The following is a 25,891-nucleotide window of genomic DNA, read 5'->3' as shown; positions in this document are numbered from 1 at the left end:
TAGAGAGAGAGAGACAGAATGGAGAGGCAGACAGAGTAGAGAGACAGACAGAAAGGCAGGCAGAACAGAGGGACAGACAGAAATAGAGAGAGAGAGAGACAGAAAGGCAGGCAGACATACATACAAAGACAAAGTCAATTAGACAGACAGACCAAAAGGAGACAGAAAGAGAAGGACGGAGAGATTTACTACCTTCTTCCTGAGCACCCCTTCAGGCCCTATGACCTGCTCGAAGATGTGCTTGCCGACGTGTGAATCGACGGCGCTCAGTGGGTCGTCCAGCAGATAGACGTCGGAGTCGGAGTACACCGCCCGGGCCAAACTCACGCGCTGTTTCTGGCCCCCGCTCAGGTTGATGCCCTGCGAGGATGAGAGAGAGAGAGAGAAAATGAATAGAATAGAATCAAGAATTTAGTCCAAAGGCATTGAAACTGAGACCTGCGAGAATGAGAGAGAGAAAATGAATAGAATAGCACACAGAATTTAGTCCAACTGCACGGAAACTGATACTAAAAATGTTTGAAAGACGTAACAGGGGGAAAACCTCGCAGTTCGCACTAAGAAACGATTGTTAGGAGAGTGTGGAAAGCAGGGTTGGTTATGATTACTTCAAGCTGAAGTAAGATGGAAGAAAGAGAATATGAAAAGAGGTACGGTAAAAGGAACGAAAGGGGTTGCAGCTAGGGGTCGAAGGGACGCTTCAACGAAACTTACGTAATGCCTACAGTGCAACGCATGAGGTGCACTGACGGCACTAACCCCCCTACAGAAGAAGTGAAAGAAATGTAGAGGTAAAATAATTATGTGACTGGCAATGGATAATAAAACCTGCTGAAATAAGAAAAAATTAAATATTTATAAGAATAATAAATAAAAAGACAAGTATCTAAAATAAAATTAGAAATATAATAAAAAAAATAATCAATGATTAAATTAAATGCAAACAAAACGGAAAAAATAAACCAATAAATGACATAAAGATGAAAATAAAATAAGTAAATTAAACAGAACGAAAACAACAAAATATATAGAAAAAAACACAATAATTTTGGAAATTATTAAATAAAATAAATTTTTGTTCACTATTATTATTATTATTTACGATAGGCCCATCAATTTGGGTAAGATTTTTCATCATCTAAACATTCGCTAGAGCCTGAATTCTCACGATGTTGACATGATATTCATCACTAATTTCTCTACGAGCTTGTTGGCACGCGCTACACGTCCTGGAATCCAGCACTGTTGTCTCTCCTACCATCCCGATCCCCTACCTACCCCACCCCCACTATCCAGGTACAAATCCGGAAACGCTGAACAGAATCGACTATTCTATACCTTTTCGCCAATCTCCGTCTGGTCACCACCAGGTAACATGTCGAGGTCGGCCTCAAGGCGCAAGTCCTGATGCACTTCTTGTAATAATGTTCGTCCTTTTCCTTGTTGAAGAGAATGTTGTTCTCCAGGGTTGCGTTCTGAATCCACGCCTGCTGGGCTACGTACGCTATGCGTCCCTGCGAATCAGAGAGAAGTTATTGAATTATTGCGCAAAAAAGATTTGACAAACTATGAAAGACAACGGAAAACCCCCAGATGTAAATCTCTTTGTGATCCAAATTTTGGAATTTTATTAATAAGAAAATCAGAGAGAAGTTATCGATTATTGCGCAAAAAAAATGACGAATTAAGAAAGACAACAGAATACCCCCCGGATGTAAATCTCTTCGTGATCCTAATTTTGGAATTTGATCAATAAATGTATTTATTCTAATTCAATTAGTAGTGAATATATAGAACTCAGGCCAAAGGCCAAGCACTGGGCCTTTGATGTCCTTCAGCGCTGAAACGGAAATTGACGGTAAAAGGTCTGAAAGGTGTAACAGGAGGAAAACCTCAAAGCAGTTGCACTATGAGTCAGTTGTTAGGAGAGGGTGGAAAGTAAGATGGAAGTAAGAAAATATGAAAGAAGGTACAGTAAAAGGAACGAAAGGGGTTGCAGATATGGGCCAAAGGGACGCTGCAAAGAACCTTAAGTAATACCTACAGTGCATCTCATGAGGTGCACTGAAGGCACTACCCCTCTACAGAAGTAATTCAATTAGCACAATCTGTATTTATTTCACGTTCATTATCAAAATATGTATTTATTTTAATTTAATTATTAAAGCCTGTACATATTGTGGTAAAAGCATGGCACTATATCTAAAGGATTGCTGATTTGGGAATAAAGTTTTAGGTGGAATATTACCTGTTCGCATGGAAGGATAGGGTGAGAAATGAACCCATAAGGAAAATTTCAGACGTTCCATATATAGATAAAACTTCGATAAAAGGGAAACAGAGATGGTTTGGACATGTCCGAGTATAATAATATACGATAGTGCCAGTTTGGCTTCTCTGGGCACCAGAGGGCGTGTCAAGTGCAATCTTAAAAAGTAACACACACACTAAATTAACAAAAAAAATCTGACTCCAAATCCTACACGTAAGAAGCAGCAACCAACAACATTCACCTTCACATTGACCATCCCCGACTGCTTTTCCATCTCTCCCAGAATGGCGGAACAGAGAGAGGACTTCCCCGAACCCACTGTGCCCACAACTGCAACTAGGGATCCCTCGTCAACCTGGATATTGATATCCCTCAGGACTGGCTTCCCATCCTCTTCGTCGTGTCCCCAGGAAAATGTTCCGTTTTCTATGGAGATAGTTTTGCCTGCAAGAAGAAAACGTTAGAGATGATCCATTATTATTGCAGATACTATCTTGTAATCATGCTTCGAATCTGTCTATACCTCCTTTTTCTCTTCAGGCAAGCCTCTCTTGAACAAGGAAAAATTATTGCAGTTCCTTTCCAGTTACTTAATATAGTCGAAGAACCATTTCCTCGCTCATTAGTGACAGCTTCAGGACTTAATTACAAATTGATTTACAATCGGCAAGAAAAGTGAAGATACTGTTTTCATTAGCTTTCGTTCATCGAATTTCCCATTTGTTTTTGCAGTGAAAAGACACGGTCTCCCTAAATTTACTTTAGAATATTAAAATGCAATGCATATTATATCATATAAGTTAAAACTGCAAGACTAAAAACCGTACAGATACTTAAAAACAAGATTATGTCCGAAATAATTGGAATTTCTCAGATGGATTAGTTCATGGAGGTCTTGAAGATAGAGTGAGAATTTCTGATTGCAGTACTACATATCATGATGACAATATTTACTAGTTGTCCTTCATGAATGGGACTATATTGCATCATCGTAAGTGGTGATTATAATTATTTTAGTTTCTACAAATTTATGTTTGTATTCCTAAGCGATTAAAGTTAGCTGATGTCAATGGCAGTCGATGTTGTGACGGCTAAGGTAGGTTGAGCAAATCTAGTTGAATCCGCAGGAGCGTTTCCTATGTGGTGAATAATGCCATTAACTTCAATAGGAATTGCATAAGAGAAAATATCCCAAACAAATATGATCTTTTAGGAATGAGGTCATTAACCCAAAGTCTTTATTTTCATTAAAATGTTAAGGCAAAAAGTGAGGCCACAACAGAATAAAGATATAGAGTGGAGAATACTCGAATATTAGAGTACTCCTTTGTGCAGACCGCTTGTGTAAGAGAAGAACAAAAGGACCCTCTATTTTTGGACCTTGCTGGGACGATTTGGTGATTCAGCTCTACTTAGTCCAAACTCCCAAGATCCATATTCTTATCAACTTTGCTTAGGCCTATATAACTGAGATATCTGTGTAGTACGAGAGCAGGATTATAGCCTATGGAATGACGTCATTATACACTTTTAATCCTATTATTTGTCTTTGTGGTGAAAGCACAAAGCAGTGAAACATGTAATTGACAATTAGTCGACTGTGTTATGTTGCAGCCGTTAGAAAGGAGCATGGGACTAGCAAAATCATACCTACAAGACGTGCTGAAAATCAGAGAGCTGACATTCTCCGGAGTTACATCTCCAAGTAAAAGTGATGTATGGTAAAAACATTAAAGAATAAATAAATAAATAAATAAAATAGATGTCTCGGATAGGAGAGAGTAAATTTAAGACTGATAAGAAACGATTAATATTCAGCACAATCGAGTTTTCTGTACAGTGTATAATCAAGGCCACCAGAAAAAATATATCTTTCGGTGGTCTAGGTATAGAGCTACATGAGCTGCAGCCATGAAACTTTAACCACGTTCCGGTGGTGGTCTGTTGCCAGACGCACGATTACGGCCAGCTTCAACCTTAAATAGAATAAAAACTACAGAGGCTAGAGGGCTGCAGTTTGGTATGTTTGATGACTGGAGGGTGGATGATCAACATACCAATTTGCAGCCCTCTAGCCTCAGTAGCTTTTGAGATTCGAGGGCGGACGGAGAACAGAAAGCTACGATGAAATACAATTCATTCACAAATTTGTCTGACTCACTATGATTGCTGTCGTGCGAAACGCTGTTCGGGTCGAGTTCGTCACCATTCAAGAATTTGTTCAGCCTCTTCAGGGACACGTTTGCCTGTGAAGAAAATTCTTGTTAGTACCATTAATACTATTAGCTATGATTTTTATAATGATTTATAAAAACCATAAATTCTTTAGGAACGTGCAACTCTGATTAGATGTTCAGAGATGGTAAGAAGTATGGTAATATCAAAATCAATTTATGATATAGAGGAATTATTATACGATGCTTAAATACAATTCGAAGTGTGTGTGTGATTTTGATAAATATCACGTAGTGTAGGATGTACAATGTATGCCAATATTTTCGTTATAAAACGCAAAATGTATAGCATGCCTCCAAAGTAAGCATTAGACCTCATAATGCTGAATAGCGTTGCTTAAATGTGCAAAAAAAAAAAGTATCTACAAGCAAAGTATGGCGTTTCTGCATAGCAGTGCTTAATTTGCAAAAGCTTATTTTACAACAATCATGCAATAGCTTTCAACCTATACCCAGCAAAATGGCTTAAAATGCGTAAGCACTCTATATAGTACAAGAGTTATGCAAATAAATGTCATGCAAGCATAACTGATAAGAAAATAGGTATACGTATAAGAGTGAAAGAAAAACAGAAATGAAGCATCATGGTTTGTTAGGTTTAGTTCCAGCAAAATACGTTGAAATTAGATTGTTTTCAAAAGATTAAATGCATTAATAAATGAATGAGAAGGTAAAAATCCACTACGTTAGGGTGAATCCAGTTAAAGATTGTTGGGGTTTAGACTAATCAACAACAGCAAAAATGCCAACGAAAATTTTTTTTATTTTTCTTATAAGATTGAATCCAATTACCGCTTAGTAAATATATTTTGGACAAGCGCTTCCTTCCAATCAAGCGTTAGACCGACTGAGAAATCTCGGGAGGGTTGTTAAGCCTGGACCCAGGAAGCTACAACGAAAAAAGTGTAATACTATACTCTGTTTTTTTTTTTTTCATCTGTCCATCCGCCAATGGTGTTTGTGTATGGTAACACTGCGTCCCGGTAAATAGTTACGCTGTGTGTGAGTGTTAGGTTAAATAAAAGGATATCTGGGTGTACATTTGCAACTGAAAAGTGTTTTAATAATTTAAAGTATGCGAATTACACGATTAATATTCGAAATAGGATATTATTATAATCGTTGAATGTAAGCCGAATGTAACTATCTAAAGCCCGGGACGCAGTGTTACCATACAAAAACACCACAGGCGGATGGACAGATGAAAAAAAAACAGAGTATAGGTAAGTTATTTTTCAAGCAATTGATGGCATAGTACAAATCCACGTTAATAACTGTGCATTAGACGTGCAGGTTCTCCCAGTCACACCTCCAAAATTAGGGGGATCTGGAGTTCAGATGCCTCACTTTACCTGGACAACGCTGGCTACCAGCATAGGCATCATAGATATCGGAAATCTGAGCAGATTAAACAGGGACAGGGCTACAAACGCTTTCTTGGGACCAAGGATATTTGCAGGAGATAGAATCACGTACGTGGCAAATGTCGCTAGGGATACCTGTGAAGATTTTAATTTCAAAAAAGGAAAAACATGGTTCATGAATCAAAGGAAAGATTTTGCTGTTCCTTTCATAATAGTTAAACAAAGATAAATAGCACAACGCACATAGGTACATACCCACACAGTCAAAAGTTTACCTTTGAAGGATGACGGTGTAACCATTATAAATTATCCTTATTATGACTTAGAGCTTTTTTTGGAATAATTTAATCATTAGGCTAGTTTCCAGACTCACGTAGAGCCTTCCAAGGGGACTTGGTCTTCAATGAGAGAGACTCCAGGAGTTAGTACTGTGGATCTCAGCACTGTTTTCAACTAACTAAAAGGTACATAGTTCACTGTTCTGATCAACATAACTGCCCTAAATTTTTCAGAAAACGAACTCCACAAGTTGTCGTCCCTTAGTGGGTCGATCTCGGAGTTTGTAGCTGGCGAGGAGAAGTTGATAACACAAGGGCACGAGACACTATAATATGCGCGTGCTAGTGACCAGAAATAAAGAAATCAAAGAGAAGAGAAAAACATAGGATATAACACAGCTTAGAAGTAGGATAAATAAACTCTTGACAAGTCTTACTAATTACAATCTTTTTACCTACAGTAAGGCAGCGCATGTAGCATTAGATCAGCTCTGTGGTACAGAAGACTTTTACAAAAGCAAGTCTTCGTTATCGTTATCAGTTATTATATTTAAAAATGAGCGAGCTCTCATATGAAACCAAGTTAGAGTGCAGTAATTTCAAAGGGTAATGTACAGAATAGAATGGTCATCAGGAGAGAACACGATCAATCTAGAGATGAAAATATTAATTCATGAAAATATAGATCAGTATTGATGTATAAACGTTACAGGTATAAAAAATGGGACTATAGTATTTGCCGTTTTATAGTACCCCTAGAGCTTCATTAAAACTTGGGCACATCGGCCCAATTATCAATCTCAGAACAGAGAAACACTTCTAGTTTCTAGAACACACAACTAACCCCACAATGAGAATACAAGAACTCATACAATGACAACACAATAAAACATAAGCTCCCGACTAAAAAGAACAGGAACACCTGAGTTTGCAGAGAACGGGACAATTCCAATCACGAGAATGATACTCACCCAACAACAGTTACTAAACTCAAGACTACAGAAATGTAACAATACAAATTACAAGACCAATAACAAAGGGAATGGATACTTTCTCACACGACAAAGAGAAAGTCACTTCAAGACCCACGAATCAGCAATGTAAACTTCTGGCTTCGAAAGACTGAAATACCTGGACCGTAGCCACTATGAGGAAGGGCAACATAGTCATCGGCATCCTGAGGATGTTCAGGAGTGAGATCGAGGTAAATATCCTTTCGGATGTCAAGATATTATGAGGATCCGACATGACAAAGGTTAGGAACATGACGAGGGTGACCTGAAAGGATATGCTATTAGTCCCAGGATAGTAGCGCTATGGGGTGCTTTCAGTGCACTGGCGGTTGAATGCTGAAACAGCCCAGAAATCGAAAACAGTCAACGAATTGTTATATACCTTAAACAGATCATGTTCTTCCTCTGTGATAATTAGCCGTCTTTACATTCAACTGAATATATTCTTGAAAACATCCATTCCGTAAAATATGATTCTCAATTCGAACGTTTTTGTTCAAATAACAGTTGCTAGATTCCTGTCAGATTGGGTGTGACCAAGTAGCCTACACATTCTTAGGCCTAAGCTAACACTAAAACTGGAAATTACTACTTACAAGGCACTTCAGAAACCAATTCTAAGAGAATAATTATTATACCAAATGCATAACTGTTATACAAACTGAAATGTTAACCATGTACTGTATGTTTATTTGCGTTAAGCGTTAATCAAAGTTTTTTTTTCTTTTTTATGAAAATTACCTACTTGTAAGACTGCTCCTTTCAATATCATTTTCATCGATATTGAATATGACATTACAAGTTTACTTAATCTTATTAATTGTACTACCAAAATGAATGAATGAATGGCTCCACGGAACACAATTACTTGTGCCGAGCGTGCAACCATGTTGCAACGGCAGAACCGAACCCCGCTTATCGTTTTCTTCTAGACTAATACAGCCACGCTGAGAAGTTTGCAAAGCGCAGGCGCGCCCTATGAAAACCGTGAGTCAATATTATAGACTATATATAAAATGATAAAGCAATTCCCCTACTTACGAGAAAAGGCGTGCACGACCAGATGATGGAGGTGCCGGCGTTCAGGTAAGCGGCTTTCTTCAGCACCTTGATTTCCTTCTCTCTGACGCCCATCACCTGCTCTTGGTAGGAGGGCTCCCAGGCGTAGAGCTTCAGCACCTGCAGGAGCATGGGAAAGCAATTATCGGTAGGAATTTGCAATACGACATTTAGACTGAGCGCTGGGACCTGCGAGGTCATTCAGCACTGAAAGGGAAACTGAAAGGTGTAACAGGACGAAAACCTCGCAGTAGTGATGGAAACAATTGTTACGAGTGGAAAGTAAGATGGAAGAAAGAGAATATGAAAGGAGGTACAGTAAAGAGGATGAAATGGGATGCAGCTAGGGCCGAAGGGGCGCTACAAAGAACCTTCAGTAATGCCTGCAGTGCGCCGCATGAGGTTCATTGTCGGAACTAGCCCCTAAGGGGAATTGTCGGTAGGAAAATGGGGAAGGGGGAAATTTTGAAATATACTTAGAGTACGTAGGAGGATTTAGAAAAAAAACTAGAGGAAATGTATTTACTGAAATGTTTGGAAAACGTCAAAATGTCCATATTTCCATTAGTTATTACAGGTTAAATTTGCAAAAAAAAAACTAATCTATTATTATTATTATTATTATTATTATTATTATTATTATTATTATTCCTAACACGTGAACTCTACTCAACTATCATCACTATTACAATGACTATTATTAACTTTTCGTGATGTTGAATATCATTACCCTCAAAATACTATAAGGAACAATATCAAAATTAACAATTTTACCATCCGTAACAATATTACAAGTAACAACTTTCCTGTCCATAATAGTAATACAAGTATCAACTTCCTTGTCCGTAACAGTATTACAAGTAACAATTTTTCTCTCAGTAACAATATTACAAGGAATAACTTTCCTGTCAGTAATAATATTACAAGTAACAATTTTCCTGTCCCTAACAATATTACAAGTAACAATTTTTCTCTCCGTAACAATATTACAAGGATCATCTTTCCTGTCCATAAATTTAATATTAAAAGTAATAATTTTCCTGTCCCTAACAATATTACAAGTAACAATTTTCTTCTCCGTAACAATACTACAAGTAACAACTTTCCTGTCCCTAATAATATTACAAGTAACAATTTTCCTCTCCATAACAATATTACAAGTAACAACTTCCTGTCCGTAACAATATTACAAGTAACAATTTTATTTTCCGCAACAATACTACAAATAATAACTTTCCTGTCCCTAACAATATTACAAGTAACAATTTTCCTCTCCGTAACAATATTTCAATGAACAACTTTCCTGTCCCTAATAATATTACAAATAGCAATATTCGTCCCCGTATCAATACTACAAATAGCAATTTTCTTCTCCGTATCAATACTACAAATAGCAATTTTCGTCTCCGTATCAATACTACAAATAGCAATTTTCGTCTCCGTATCAATACTACAAATAGCAATTTTCGTCTCCGTATCAATACTACAAATAGCAATTTTCTTCTCCGTATCAATACTACAAATAGCAATTTTCTTCTCCGTATCAATACTACAAATAGCAATTTTCGTCTCCGTATCAATACTACAAATAGTAATTTCCGTCTCCGTATCAATACTAAATAGCATTTTCTTCTCGTATCAATACTACAAATATAATTTCCGTCTCCGTATCAATACTACAAATAGCCAATTTTTTCTTCTCCGTATCAATACTACAAATAGAATTTTCTCTCCGTATATCTACAATAGTTTTCGTCTCCGATCAATACTACAAATAGCAATTTCCCGTTCTTTTCCGTTATCAATACTTACAATTTAGCATCAATCGTATCAATACTACAAATAGTAATTTCCGTCTCCGTATCAATACTACAAATAGCAATTTTCGTCTCCGTATCAATACTACAAATAGTAATTTCCGTCTCCGTATCAATACTACAAATACCTTTATTAACTTTAACTAACGTAAAACCACCTCACCTTTATCCCATTGAGAATCTCGTTCATCAGCTTGACTCTCTTGTCCTTATTCTTCATCTGGCTGATCTGGAAGTTCTTATTCTTGCTGGCAATGAAACCGTTGATGGGTATGAGGGCCACCAACACCCCGACACCGGCCAAAACAGATATGCCTAGAGAAAAAATAAAGTAAAATAAAGCTAAGTGAAAGGTCAAAGTCAGTTCCACACTAATGGATGGAAACTATACTCCGTTTTTTTTCCATCTGTCCATCCGCCTGTGATGTTTGCACGTGGTAACACTGCGTCCCAGCCTTCAACTAATATCCTATTTCGAATATTAACGGTGTAATTCGCATACAGTAAATTATTAAAACACTTTTCAGTTGCAAATGTACACCCAGATATCCTTTTATTTACCTAAAACTTACACATAGCGCAACTATTTAAAGCCCAGGACGCAGTGTTACCATGCGCGACCACCACAGGCGGATGGACAGATGGAAAAAAACAGAGTATAGAACTAAAGAGATACAACACAGGCCATTGTGGGAACTTCTTTACATACAAGATATGTGACACGTGGAATAAACTGCCACCAGAAGTTGTAAACAGCAACAGTGTAGAAGAGTTTAAAAGAAAGCTAGACAAAATCATTAGGACACTGAATGAACAGTAAAACTGCTCCTAGAAATAAGTGAGCACACGATGACTCCTTGGATGGACTAACAAGGCTTTGAAATATCCTAATCCTTGTAACTCCTCGTAACACTGGCAGATGGCGCTGAGAACATTCTCTCACACAGATATACGTGCTACAGGCAGATAGCAAAACCAGGAACTTAGCAAACTGCCTGAAATTTCAGCCAGATAGCGAATTGTACTTAAAAGACATTTGATCCCCCCAGGGACCAGTAATAAACACAGTGAAACAGTGACTCACCTATGCTGTTTTGCAGTATTTATTACTATTCCCTAGGGGAGTCAAATGTATTTTGGCCGTGTTTAGTACTAGCCCCTAGGGGTCAAATGTAGTGTGCCGTATTTAGTACTAGCCCCTTGTGGGGGGGGGGGGTAAATGTATTTTAGCAGTGTTTAGTACTAGCCCCTAGGGGTCAAATGTATTTTGCCGTATGTAGTACTAGCCCCTGGGGTGGGTCAAAGGTCTTTTGGCCGTGTTTAGTACTATAGTAGATTCACATCAACCGTGCATTTGATGTCTAGGCCAGTCCCTTACGACGCTCATGATTGGCTGTTGATAAGCCAATGACATGGCAGGAAACTTTCAGTCTCTCTCGAGAGAGTTCACATGGGTAGGATCAATATTCCACCTCTCCTGAGGATACACCTTTCAAAAGTATCCCTCTGGAGAGGTGGAACATAGATCCTATTTATGTGAACTCGAGAGAGAGACAGAGTTTCCAGCCCTGTCATTGGCTTATCAACAGCCAATCAGGAGAGTCGTAAGGGACTGGCCTAGACATCAAATGCACAGTTGATGTGAACCTACTAAAGCCCCTGGGGATCAAATGTCTCTAAGTTCATTTCGCTAGCTGCCTGAGAATTCAGGCAGTTCGCAAAGTGCCTGGTTTCGCTATCTACCAGTAACATATATTATGGACTGAACAGCCACTCACAATCAACTTTAAGGAAACGGATCACCTATATTTACCATCCGCTCCAGAAAAGCAGCCTACAGGCTGAGGTTATCTTTAGTGAAAAAATACGATTTCATATTAAGTATTTGTAAAAACTAGTTGGACATGGACGTTTTCAATAGGAATAATGAAGTATTAGCTCTTATATATACAAATCAAAATGAACTACAGAGAGTAACAGAGCTTGATGATGTCTCTACAACAGAATAAAATGAGAATGAAGAGTATTTGAGAAAAATAAGCAAATATATTAAACAAAACTACAAAGAAAAAGTATGGAGTGGGTAACAGAGCATCAGGATATGTACAAAATACATTTAAGAATTAAGATGTTGTTCAAACTAAGAACTTGCTACTAATGGTTTCCTAATAATAATAATAATAATAAAACCTTATTCGAAATATTCCTAAGCCAATTGCGAATTCAGGTAGAGACTGGCCACATCACGCCTAACCGCAAGAAGGCAAAATCTGACAAAGAAAATCTGATGTAAAAACCAAAGTGGTGATGATAGAAGAGATTACAAAGGAGCTGAATCTTTATAGTTGCCAGCAGAGGTGTTGTTCCAATCTCTGAAATCGGTGCTACTTTGGCTAGTTATATGCTCGTCATCGACTCCGAGGTGCTAGTACTAAACACCGTATGGTAAATGTAAAGTAGACGGCCACACGAAGGTATCGTTTATTAATATAATTTGTCGACCACACAATACAGAAATGGGTGTACTATGTAACACTGATTCTCGAGGGGCTAGTACTAAACGCGGCGTCCCACGGAGCTTTCGCTACGTATAGTACTAGCACCTCGGAGTAGGTGCCGCGTAGCTAACAAGCCAAAGTAACAATCCGAAATCTACACTCTGGCTACAAAAAGTTGAGACTCGGTGGGGATTAGCACTGCTGCCATATATTTATAGACACTAACCCAAGAGGTCCCACAGAAGGTAGAGGGCGACGGCTATCTGCAGAGGAGCCGACCACAGGAGATTGATGTACGTGGAAAGATCCATGAACCTCTGGGCGTCGACGGACATCAGATTCACGATTTCTCCCACAGTGGACTCCTTCCTGGCAGAGCTGGACACTTTCAGGGCCTGAAAAATTCAAGAGGAAAAAGAGAAGTTATCTTGGACTTCTGTTATAATTATAGACTATTTTTCACTTTTTCGTTAACACTGTTATTTCAAAGGGCAACTATTTATTTGGGAGACAGGAAATATACGGAAATTGATTTTTCTTCGAAAATTTATTATTTTATTTTTGTATTTGACAACTGGTATAAACTATTTCTTAGTAGAGGGAATCAAAATAAGGGGAAATGTTATTTAGCTTCAGTTTGCCGAAAGTACATTAGCCAATAATTATTTTACCTTTGACAAATATATATATATGTATATATATATATATATATATATATATATATATATATATATAATATAACTTTTTGAGACTAAATAAATGGAAGGCTTCTCTTTGACAAAACTTACAAGAAAACTGGCCCATGACCCAACCTGGCTCTTTCCTAGGGTTTTAACCGGCATGTAACCATCTTTACGGCGTGTTTAGTACAAGTCCGTTGGGGATAACCGTAAAAACATAAACAAGAGAATATAAATATTATACAGATAATCCGAGAAACATTAATCCAAAATAACGACCCCCGAAAACCCACAGTGGTCACTATCTACGAAAACCCTTGAGGGCCACTATCTTGCAAAGATCCCACAGCCTTTTTTACCTTCTGGTAAACGGCGGAGATGACGCCAGTCCGAATCCTCAGGCCAATCAGGAACATTTTCTCGAAGTACTGGCCGAGTATGAGCGACTGGATCTGGGCGGCGACGAACATGAGCACCGCGTAGAAGTAGCCGTGCCAAGCGGGGTCTTCGTTGCCCGGCTCGGTGAACGCTATCAGATACCTGCAGATGTGTATTGAATTACTTATAGAATTCAGGCCAAAGGCTAAGCACTGGGACCTATGAGGTCATTCGGCGCTGAAACTGAAATTGACAGTGAAAGGTTCGAAAGGTGTAACAGGAGGAAAACCTCGCTGCTGCACTATGAAACAATTGTTAGGAGAGGGTGGAAAGTCATAGGAAAGGAGAATACGAACGGAGTTACAGTAATAGGAACGAAAGGGGTTGCAGCTATATGGGTCGAAGGAACGCTGCAAAGAACCTTAAGTAATGCCTACAGTGCTCCGCATGAAGTGGACTACCGGCCCCCTCCCCCCAATACGGGACTCGACAGAATGGAATCGTTATTGTCCCTCTACCAAACCAGCGACCATTACCTTCATGCTTTTGCTCTTTTGCACTTTTGCTACAAAATAGAATACGCATGAAATTGATACGTTTAAAATTGTTCATTTATAAAAAAAAAAAAATAGCATAACATTTTAGCATTTATAGATGCAATTCTGCTTTAAAGATACATGAATTTATTGTCAGCAAGCGTATTTGTATAGAATTATATATAGTACGTAAAATCCGTCCATTTTAAAGAACAATGGTTTACATCAGTTTTAGTGATCGTAAAGCAATCGATTAATTTTACATAAAAAAAAAACATGCATGCAATCATACCACTTACGGAAATGTTTTCTATCTATAAAATAAACAAGACATCAGTCCATTAAACAATGCATGCTGTTTACAAAAACATGAAACCATTTCGCTGAAAAAGGAAGTAGCCTATCTCTAACAAAAATAAACAGAAGAAAGGAGGAACAAATCACAGTCCGAGCGTAGCAGACCGACCTGAGAATTATGGGGCTTGCGAACTGAAGCATATCATACATCAGCTTGAGAACGGCTCCGAAGAGGAACGAAGGCCCGAAGGTGCGCACCATCGTTGGCAAGATGGATATGGGAGGAGCTTTAGGCCTAGTCTGCCCTGTCATCTCGATGTGATTGGCATTTTTGGAGGGCGACGCCCACGTTTCGGATGCCACTTTTCTGAAAGAAGTAAAATTCCAAGTTATGAATGAAGATGCCATCACTGGCTGAAGCAGACATTGCATCTGTTTGCTGGTTTTATATAAACATGAGACTAAAGACACGCTCACTTCAGTGTCCAGTTTTTCGCCAGAAATAATTGGCTTCAATATAAGGGGTTTCCTTAGGTTACAGAAACAGCCACTATTTTGATCCATAGATAACCATAGACAAATGAAGGCAGAAAAACGCAGGTGTAAACAAAGCTTAATTTGCATGGGAAATGACCAAATAAAAAAATAAATTGCTCAAAGTGACAAAATAAAATAAAAATAACTTTCCATCTAAGATTTGTAAAGATGAATCTTTTCGTTTTCCAAGACCTGCTCCAGTCTCTCTCTCTCTCTCTCTCTCTCTCTCTCTCTCTCTCTCTCTCTCTCTCTCTCTCTCTCTCTCATTCTTGCTTTCTTAAGGTTTATTCTACCTTAGATTTCCAGTCCATTGGCTTCTAAATTCAAAAAAATTATTTTACTGACGTAATATCTGGTAAATAGCATTACTATCCCATTCATTGTTCAACAAATACACAATTATTTCCCAAGAAAATACCAGCAAGTCATTTTTAATGCACATTATGTTTTTAAATAACTTGGCTTTATATATAAATTTCTCTGCAAAAATCAAAATGACCGTGTAGTCGTTTCTTTAAAAAACCATTTACTCATGAGTAAAAAATCCCTTTGCATAATAAAATCTGATAAATACTCATAAAAAAAACTTATAACAACGATTCAAAACTTTTCTTGTCATTATTATCAATATTATTCAGAAGATCAAACCTATTTACATGAAACAAGCCCACATGGGCTATCGAATTCAGATTCAAGCTTCCAAAGAATATAATGATCATTCGAAAGAAATAACAGATGGTAGCGGGAAATGCAGACTGATTAGAAAAACAGACAAATTAACAAATTAATAAGTAAATAAATAAATACAAGGCTAATTGCATTCGGGTAGCAGTGCATAACAATTTTGCTTGAACTTCTGAAGTATCAACTGCACCACATCATCTGGGAGGTGTTCCAGGCAATAGCCTTGTGAGAGTCACTGGTTCCACGGTCCAATGTGTGAGGAGTAAAGGACCTCCGGAACTGAGAAGTTCGACAGCGAGGAACCTTTATTGCATACTCGCGAATCTATCTATATAGTTGCTCTTGACAGGAAAATGGGCTCAGGGATCAGTTGCGAATGTGCAAAGGCCTGTCCACGCTAGGAAACACTGTGTTTGCAAACAGTTTCCAAACTGTTTGTAACTAGTTTGCGAACAATGTTTCATAGTGTGGACAGGCCTAAAGATCTCTGTTAAAGTACAACCTACGAAAAACTGACAAAGAGGAGACCATATGGCGATGGTCTAAGTAAGTAGTAACTACCTAATACTAAGAAACACAAACCTACCAGTAAATAATAAAAGCTAAGCAGTAATTGGAATGTAAACAAAACATTCAGGCGTGTACTACAATCGTCATGTGGATTCACGAATAACAGAGCTACAACCATTAGGCCGTTATGAGTTGCAGCCACTAGGCCTACACGTCCATGAGACGCGCTCAGTAATAATTGCACTGATTTCAGTCATGCACAATCGAAGCTTCTTTGTATTAAAACAGCAATTCCAATGGGTGCATCGTGTTTTCATGCTGGAAACTGTGGACGTTAATCACTAGATGCTACATTGATGCTTCTTGCACATACCCGGGAATACACCATGAAAAAAATACATATATAAATAATTAAAATAGTTTTCTTACTTCCAGACAGCACTGCTCACAATTTCAGGATTATTAAGAGCTTTTTTGACACACATAGCACATGGAAACGTCAGTGTAGCATCCAGTTGAATATGAACATCTAGTTACTTTTAGGTATCTATTACTGGCCGAATCTTACCCACGCAGAGAGCGCTTTCTGAATGACATCACTTCGCCAAGTCCCACCTTCCGTGAACTATCGGCAATAAAAGTTCCACCAGAAGAATGTTTATGTACTTTCAAGATTTACTTAATTAGGGTGTTTTGACGTCGGTATTTTAACACCCAATACAGTGGTGAGTACTTATGGAGATATTCTGAATAATTGTCATGACATTATATAACATAGAATTTATAGTGCTAAACATCCACTATTGTAGACAACTATGGTAGTGCTAAACATTCACAATGGATTGATACTTCAATTTCATCCCTGACAGAATATTCAAACTATACTAATTAATAAGATCACAGAAAACGAATTGCGTCTTCGGGCATTTGAAAAAAAAAACTAGCCATAGTGCCAGCTTAACCTTACAGCGACAACAGCAGGCAAGACAAATATTTCGGCGTTTGGCTTGTTATCTACGCGTCACCTACTCCGAGGTGTAACTGCTAAACATGGCTAAACAAGCCCCTCAGGGAACAAAGTATTGTATACACCCGTTTCTAAATTTTGTGGTCGACAAATTATATTTATAAACGATCTCTTCGTGCGGCCGTCTACTTTACATTTACCATTAGGTGTTTAGTACTATAGTAGATTCACATCAACCGTGCATCTGGTGTCTAGACCAGTCTCTTACGGCGCTCCTGATTGGCTGTTAATACGCCAATCACATGGCTGTACAGTGAAAACTCTCACTCTCGTTTCTCTCGAGAGAGTTCACATAGGCAGGATGTGTCCCTCCTCTTCTGAGGGATACGCCTTTCAAAAGAATCCCTCAGGAGAGGTGGAACATACATCCTGCCTATGTGAACTCTCTCGAGAGATTGAGAGTTTCCAGCCCTGTGATTGGCTTATCAACAGCCAATCAGGAGCGTCGTAAGGAACTGGCCTAGACATCGGATGCACGGTTGATGTGAATCTACTATGGCACCTCGGAGTAGATGACGCGGTAGCACAGACATATTTTCTTCCTCTATGAAACTGATTAAAATCTGCAAGAAACGGACAAAGGGCTACTCACTTTTCTGCCTTCGCCCTACTTCTCAGGTAGTTCTTGTTCCACACAGATACCACAAAGTACGAGGCATTCTCGTAAGCGAGATTCCACAGGTCCTTCCTCTGCAGCGGTTTCCTGTAACCCTTCCAGATGAGGGGGTCGAGCCAAGCGAAGAAAATGCGGTTCAAGAAAGAAGCGCTGGGTTCTGGGGAAGGTTTCTGGGGAAGAAGAAAGTAGATTTAGACTTGGTTCGTAAGATAGTTGGTCCAATTTATAGGTATTCCTCGACTATAATTTGCTTTGAGTCGCTAAATCTTTGTCTACACAGCTACATAAGTGATGTCATGAACACCCTACTTGGGGAGGATCTCATCACACTCCTTTCTAGTGTATTAAATATTCGCTATATCCTTAGAAATCCACTTAAAATTCTTAAGCTTTACAAAAAATACTGACAATGTAAAGCTTAGAGGTTGTGGGTGGATTTCAACCAGTTTACCAACATTTAATAAACAAGAAGAGGGTCTCATTTTTAACCAGAATGTAATCATTCAACATAGTCTTCACTGTATATAGTGATATCACACTGGTATGACCGCCATATTCCGATGTTCCCTCATACAGGCCTAATGTGGCGTGCCTTCGGCCCCTAGCTGCAACCCTTTTCGTTCCTTTTACTGTGCCTCCTTTCATATTCTCCTTCGTCTACTTTACTTTCCAGCCTCTCCTGACAGTTATTTCATAGTACAACTGCGAGTCTTCCTCATGTTACACATTTCAGACTTTATACATTCAATTTCCGTTTCAGTGCTGAATGACCTCATAGGTCCCAGTGCTTGGCCTTTGGCCTTAGTTCAATATCAAATTTAATACTTGGAGCAAACCCCGATATTAAAGATGATTTCTTACATCCATCTTATTAAAAAAATAATAAAAACCTTTAGTGTAACAAGTGACCTTAAACTATTCCAGCAAGATGTTTACACTCTTCATATTGAACTATTGGATATTTCTTAGATAGTGACCACAAGCAAAGTTCGGGGGGTCGTTATCTAAGGCTACTATTTCTTTATGATATTGACAGTCTTTTACATATGTTTCAACGGTTATTATCAACGGGGTTGTACTAAACACGTCGTAAAGGTGTATACTATCAACGGGGTTGTACTAAACACGCCGTAAAGGTGTATACTATCAACGGGGTTGTACTAAACACGTCGTAAAGGTGTATACTATCAACGGGTTATATAAACACGTCGTTTAAAGATGTTTATACTAATCAACGGGTTGTACTAAACACGCCGTAAGAGGTGATATATCAACGGGTTGTACTAAACACGACCGTAAAGGTATACTATCAACGGGGTGTACTAAAACACGCTACTAAACACGTCGTAAAGGTGTACTATCACGGGGTTTGTACTCAACGCCGTAAACTGTTTATACTATCACGGGGTTGTACTAAACAGCGTAAATGTGGTATACTATCAACGGGGTTGTACTAAACACGTCATAAAGTGTATACTATCAACGGGGTTGTATTAAACACGTCGTAAAGGTGTATACTATCAACGGGGTTGTACTAAACTAAAGGTGTATACTATCAACGGGGTTGTACTAAACACGCCGTAAAGGTGTATACTATCAACGGGGTTGTACTAAACACGTCGTAAAGGTGTATACTATCAACGGGGTTGTACTAAACACGTCGTAAGGTGTATACATACCGGGTTAAAACCCTTGTGAGTCACTATCTAGGGAAGATATAAATATTGACTGATGGACCGATTACCAGAAGTAGACTTATAACCACTCACCTCTCCTCTGTTGAAATGGACGTATTTTGGCACAGCGTCGCCTAAGCAATTGAGTATGAGCATGATGACGATCGCGGGGAAATATACCATGTATAGCGAGAACATCAGAGTGTCCTGAATTAAATGAATGAATAAATTAATTAATTAATAAAACCACATAAAATATATCAATTAATTCATAATAAAACTACATCAAATATATACTATATATAGAATAAATTTACCAGAACTGTTTGGAATTAGGTACAGAGAGAAATTGCACAGATTGCCCCCCCCTACGATATGTTCATTCATAGATATACATCTATAAACATCTAAATAGAGATAAAATCATTATATAGATTTATAGATATAGCTGTAACTATGGTTTTACAAAACATAAATACACACACACACACAATATATATATATATATAATATATATATATATATATATATATATATATATTATATATATACAGTCGACTCACCTTACTCGGGATATCCGTGAGGTAGCTCACGTACTCGGGTATGCCGCACACGACCAGGAGTGCCCAGAACAGGAAGAGATACCCAGAGCTTTGGAAGCCCCTCTTCTTTTCCAGAAGCACGAATATGAATTGCAAGAGCTGGAAGAAACGGAGGAATGGAACATGAATAGGGAACAAAGTTGAAGCCTGCACATGCTGCAACCTGCCTGTTCTATTATTATGATTATTATTATATTAATTATTCAAAAGGTGAAACCAATTCGTGTGGAACAAGACCACAGGGGTGCTTGACTTGAAATTCAAGCTTCCAAAGAATATGATGTTCATTTGCAAGAAGTAACAAATTACCGATTGTCGGTCAAGTTTCCTAAAAGCATTTGTTATAGATTATACTCTGTTTTTTTCCATCTGTCCATCCACCTGTGGTGGTCGCACATGGTAACACTGCGTCCCTGGCTTTAAATAGTTACGCTGTGTAAGTTTTAGGTAAATAAAAGGATATCTGGGTGTACATTTGCAACGAAAAGTGCTTTAATAATTTACTGTATACAAATTACACCTTTAATAATCGAAATAGGATATTATTTAAAGCCCGGGACACAGTGTTACCATGCGCAAACACCACAGGCGGATGGACAGATGGAAAACAGAGTATAGTCACCTCGTTAAAGAAAGCTTGTTACATACGTACCGACATTCAAGAAGTATATAAAAATCAATATAATCAGTGACTAGTGAAATGGCGCTTGAAAACGTGATCGAACTTCGATCACGAGGTCAGTGAGCAATCATCTTTTAAGAGACTGTCGTCCATTATATTCTCAAACCAGTAACTAGAGAACGCATTTCATGGGCTAATCTTTATCAAATTGTTACACGTGTTCTCAGAAAATATATTTGTATAACTCACTTTTCTAGTAATAACAAATGTATATGAAGGAAGCTTTTTTTTAAATCGAACTAGTAACTCGAAAATGCATTTAATGAGCTAATCTTTAATGATATCTGAGATCAGACAACGTATTTACAAAACTAACCTTACCAAAGCTAGCAATAAAAAAAATGTATTTAAGTAGCTTTTTCTAATCGAATTCTGACGTCTATGGTCGAAAAAGGTTTTATGAAGCTAATCTTTACAAGTTCTGAAACAGATAACCAGAAAATAACAATTGGAGAGACCATCATCATTGTATCTGGAAAATCCATGGAGTCTTCTAAACACTGAAAGCAGTTTCTAGAAACATTTCGAAAGCGTTAATCATAACAGGAAACCAGCAACATGAACATATTTTCTGATTCAAACGTGAAACCACTTTTCTTCTGGACTTTGATTGCTGACAAATTACTCAGCGCAGAGGTCATTGACCTTATATTCTTGTAACCGTTGAACATTTCGCCCCCTGAAATATGCCTTACTTTACTTTAATGGGTGTCACCTTCAGATGAACGATGCGAGTTAATAGATTTCAAACGGGAACGACTAGAAAAGACTCGTTTAGTATGACCAATGTAAAAATGATGACGTCATTTGATTTTAGAGTATGCTAAAGCCAGCGTCATCAGTGCCGGTGCAACTCCTGCAGAAGTTTGAGTGTGTTTGTGTGTGTGTGTTCTGCGCGGCTGCAGCAATGTACGAGGTGACTGTTCTCTTCCCTCTACCAGAAGATAAAACTGTTCAATGCAAGGAACACTGAAACATTAAAGTAAAATCTATTTTTTGTTATTTTCTAAAATACGTCTATCTCCCTTATCCATTATCTATAGGCAATGCTTCATTCCTGCTTTCATTTGGCACTCAGTATAGCCCCTTCCAGGTCAGGCCTGAGTCCACCTCTTTTATCATTCACACTAGACGAAGAATTGGCACAAATACCTACTATGGTTAAAAACAGTATTGCTGGGGCAGCGTACTCCACCCCATACACAGTATCGTCTGAACTACCTCTGGATACCGCAAAAAAGAAGTCTGTTGCTTGGATTATCAGCAAGATGAGCGAACCAATCTGAAAGTTACGAGAGGTCATAAGCACAGGTATAGATGAGGCCTTGCAAGTGTTATTTCGACTAGGCTTTCTGCTTCTCTCGCCCAGAGGCAACACCAGTCTATTGTAAATTATTCCTAGACTCTTCATTTTACTGAAAAATTGGTTTATGTTGTTAAGACAATAATCGTTTTAAAAATACAAGTTCTTCCAGGATTCTCATTGACGTTTCCGAGGCCAAAAAACCTCTTGCCTGACACAATTTCATTCAGACACAATAAATCATAACTGTTTAAACTTTTCTCTCTTGGAATAACCCTGACCCTCTACTCCCAGTAAGAAAATATACAGTCAGAACTAACCGACCCTCAGGTCATTTCCATCAGAAACCTCAGCCTCCATTGCTGGCAGACAGTAGCATCTTTAACCAAAGAACTCGAGCAAAGTTCAACTTACCATCTTACCTATATTAACCCAAGTCCAAGGAACCAGCCTGTCAAGGCTGTTCTTCAAATAAAACACCTCCAGGGGTGCAAAGACCCACAAGAACCCACAGGGGATCCATATTAGCGCCGTGCGTTCGAAACACCTCGTGAAACTGGGTGTTTCGGCATGCCACGTTATGTTTATGTCCTGGAAAGATAAGATGCGCGATTATTTTGGAATGTTGGTAACGTAATATGTGTTAGTGATATATTCCCTCGTTATACTATTTAGGCCCTGAAAAAAAATACAAAACTGAATTCAGAAACGCCAATGGCATGCAGCCAAGTCAGGTGCCTAAACCCGCCTTCATATTGGATTTACATCCCTCTACCTGAGAATATGCCCTGTCACGCATTCCGTTCCTATATTCATTTCAACTTTTTTTTAATCTATACTAATATTTGCTGTTAATTACACTTGCTCAGTTTTACACCATCCATTGCATTTTTCTTATTTTGACACGTGGCTATTCCATTCTGAGAACGCTTGCTAAACAAGTGCATGGGGTTGCAGCCTTTCTATGAGTGCATTCAACTTGTGGATAAGAACAAACCATAATAACAGTCGCAAGGAAGATATATTGTTGCTGAATTGTGGCTTTTTCCACGAAATTATAAATTATCACAGACTTTTGAGAAACTAGAGACAGATGGAACGCAATTCACCATCAATGGGACTGTGAGACCTCTTACGCCTATTCACTATCAATGGGACTGTGACAGACCTCATACGACTAAGATAAACACACACACAGAAAATAACTTGGAATTAATTCACAACGAATGAAGCGTTTAGTACCCTCGCAATGGATAGCAGTATCTTCGCTTATATTTGTCTGTCAGTCTGTCTATCTGAAGGATTTTTATCATACTTTCTTAAAGCATTCCTCTTGTTCCACTGCATAAGTTGTTTAATTTTTTTGCGGAAGTACGTACTCTTTTTATTTATATATTTATTTGTAACTATGATGTAACATATAAGTTGACTCAGTTGAAGAGGCATCTATGGGTTTTATCTGAGCAGGCCTATATCACTTCGCCTCGTCCGCGGATCGATTCCGGGTCCTCTCACTGACTCACTGGTTAGGCGACTGTCTTAAAACAGACTTCATAACGGTGTGGTGCTCTCATCCACAAGTTAGTTTTTCACACATTGTACTGATACGAATGTTGGAAAGTTATGACCGTAGAGTTTATCCGAAATTTGCTCCAATCCACTTGGCCTCAATTTTATCTTTACAAAAATTGAGAGAGAGAGAGAGAGAGAGAGAGAGAGAGAGAGAGAGAGAGAGAGAGAGAGAGAGAGAGAAACTTATTCTTCTAAGTGGCTGAGATATTAAAAAAAATATAATGAACAATCAAGTGCAGCGTGTAGGTACCTTCGTTATTTACAAGTCAATTCGTTCCCTGTGTATTCATGATTGATTTATTGTACCGAGTGGAGTGTACAATACAGGATTTGCAATGATGTGTACACACACATACTATATATATATATATATATATATATATATATATATAATATATATATATATATATATATATATGTGTCACCGCACACTTGCTTACGTCACAATTCGCTGCCTAAAAAAGACTGTAATTTATTTATCCATCAATACTATCGAACTACAGAAGGTCTAACTTGAAATTTATAAATCGGACAAATTAACTCACAGAAACACGTCTCTCAAATTCTTTAGATTAAGTTAATTCAATATCAATTTATGTATTTCTATAGATAAATTACTGTGTCATTTGTTTACTGAAGTGTTTCCATGTACTCCCAAAACACAAGACGAATTAATGTTTCTGTTATGATCACGAGTCATTGGTAACCATGGCAACGCGACATCGAAACAAATTATCCGCCTACGGAGCAGAAACAGAAATCTATGACAATAAACAACTTCTTACTCGGAACTTCCCCGACTCGAGGTACTGAGAGCTAACATAACTAATTTAGCACATTTTTCAATGTCAGGGTTCAATGTCCGGCTATGACTTATAATATAACGACCCCCAAGAAATCTTAGTCTTAGAGAACGACCCCCAAGAAATCTTAGTTTAGAGAACGACGCCCCCACCCCCCCGAATTTTGCTGGGGGTAACTATCTAAGAAATATTGTTTTCGTCTGTTATGTTTATTCTTCTTTTACTTGTTCAGTCCGGTTATGGGCTACACGAGTGAATTAGGTTCCCGTCCTACCCGCATATGCATTAGAAAAATCACCCCCGTCATTCCTGTTGCACACGGCGAGGACAAACTGATAAGTGTGCACACTCTACGGAAAGGCATAGCCATATTTGACTTTTACATTTTTAAACTACATTTCAATCCTATAGCCTTATTCACTCATTCAAATTTTAACATTCAAAATTGATATTTTAGTAAGGGTAGATTTATGATTCAAAATACGATATTTATTATCAGATTCTGAATTGATATTCCTCAGATCGTCATACTATCTGTTTTGAAAGAATTTTCCTCTGATAAGCTTCTAACTACAGTCTACAGTTGTTATGTGATATTTTGAACTTTCAGTCCATAAATAAAGTTTCATGAAGCATTTCAGATTGGGTATGCATATATATATATAATATTATATATATATTAACTATATATAAATATAAATAGATATATAAATATAATAAATATATATATATATATATATATATATCATAGGGTATATATATATAAATATGATATATATATATAAATATATATATATATATATAGATATAAATATATATATATATATTATGGGTTTAATTATAATATTACACTACATGATACATAATATTAATTATATATATATATATATATATATATATATAGATATATATATTATGCTCCCTTCCCTATAACCAGCAAGAAATAAAAACTTCACACCAGCATTTCTACACATGTTGAAAATGTGACTTTTGTATCGGAACACACGCGACCCTGAAGAGATAATTATTCTGATAATGAGTTACATAAAATCGCATGGATAAGATTAGACGAGTTTTTTTTTTTTTTTTTTTTCACTTTGCGAGCTATATCTAGATAAAGCATTTTCGTTTGTTAATTAAAAGTTGAAGGCAATCTTTAGCTGATACGATGTTGCACCTTTCGCTTCATACTACAAATCCGGGCTCAAGTATACTAACTTATCGGAATGTTGTTTTACGGTGTTCTCTGTCTTATCTGAGGTGTCACTCTGGATTATTGTTCTCAGTTTTATTTCTTGAAGATTAAGGACTTAATAGAACAAAATATATGTGTATAAATTAGCCTACATAGATTTTTTTTTATCTTTTCAACCACAGGCCTTATACTTCTTTGTAATTAACTGGTTAATTCAACAATTCACTGTTTACTCTTTCGATAAACGCTTAAGCTCTC

At 37.7% G+C, this 25,891-nt stretch overlaps 1 protein-coding gene across 1 annotated transcript in view; it reads right to left on the bottom strand.

Annotated features, from left to right (window-relative positions):
* The window catches only part of LOC135197213 (multidrug resistance-associated protein 1-like), a 50,386-nt gene that overhangs the window by 23,781 nt on the left and 714 nt on the right, over positions 1-25,891 (bottom strand). The window contains 17 exon segments of the mRNA XM_064224269.1: positions 193-360; positions 1,339-1,385; positions 1,388-1,514; positions 2,514-2,716; positions 4,434-4,518; positions 5,859-6,005; positions 7,280-7,426; positions 8,203-8,340; positions 10,201-10,352; positions 12,762-12,930; positions 13,575-13,755; positions 14,596-14,793; positions 17,777-17,970; positions 19,570-19,683; positions 20,040-20,177; positions 21,917-22,042; positions 22,478-22,654. Coding sequence (XP_064080339.1) covers positions 193-360; positions 1,339-1,385; positions 1,388-1,514; positions 2,514-2,716; positions 4,434-4,518; positions 5,859-6,005; positions 7,280-7,426; positions 8,203-8,340; positions 10,201-10,352; positions 12,762-12,930; positions 13,575-13,755; positions 14,596-14,793; positions 17,777-17,970; positions 19,570-19,683; positions 20,040-20,177; positions 21,917-22,042; positions 22,478-22,654 — 2,511 coding nt within the window.

The sequence above is a fragment of the Macrobrachium nipponense genome, chromosome 18, assembly GCF_015104395.2.
Source record: "Macrobrachium nipponense isolate FS-2020 chromosome 18, ASM1510439v2, whole genome shotgun sequence".
NCBI lineage: Eukaryota > Metazoa > Arthropoda > Malacostraca > Decapoda > Palaemonidae > Macrobrachium > Macrobrachium nipponense.
Note: the sequence above shows the minus strand (reverse complement) of the source record. Positions and strands in the feature narration are given on the sequence as shown.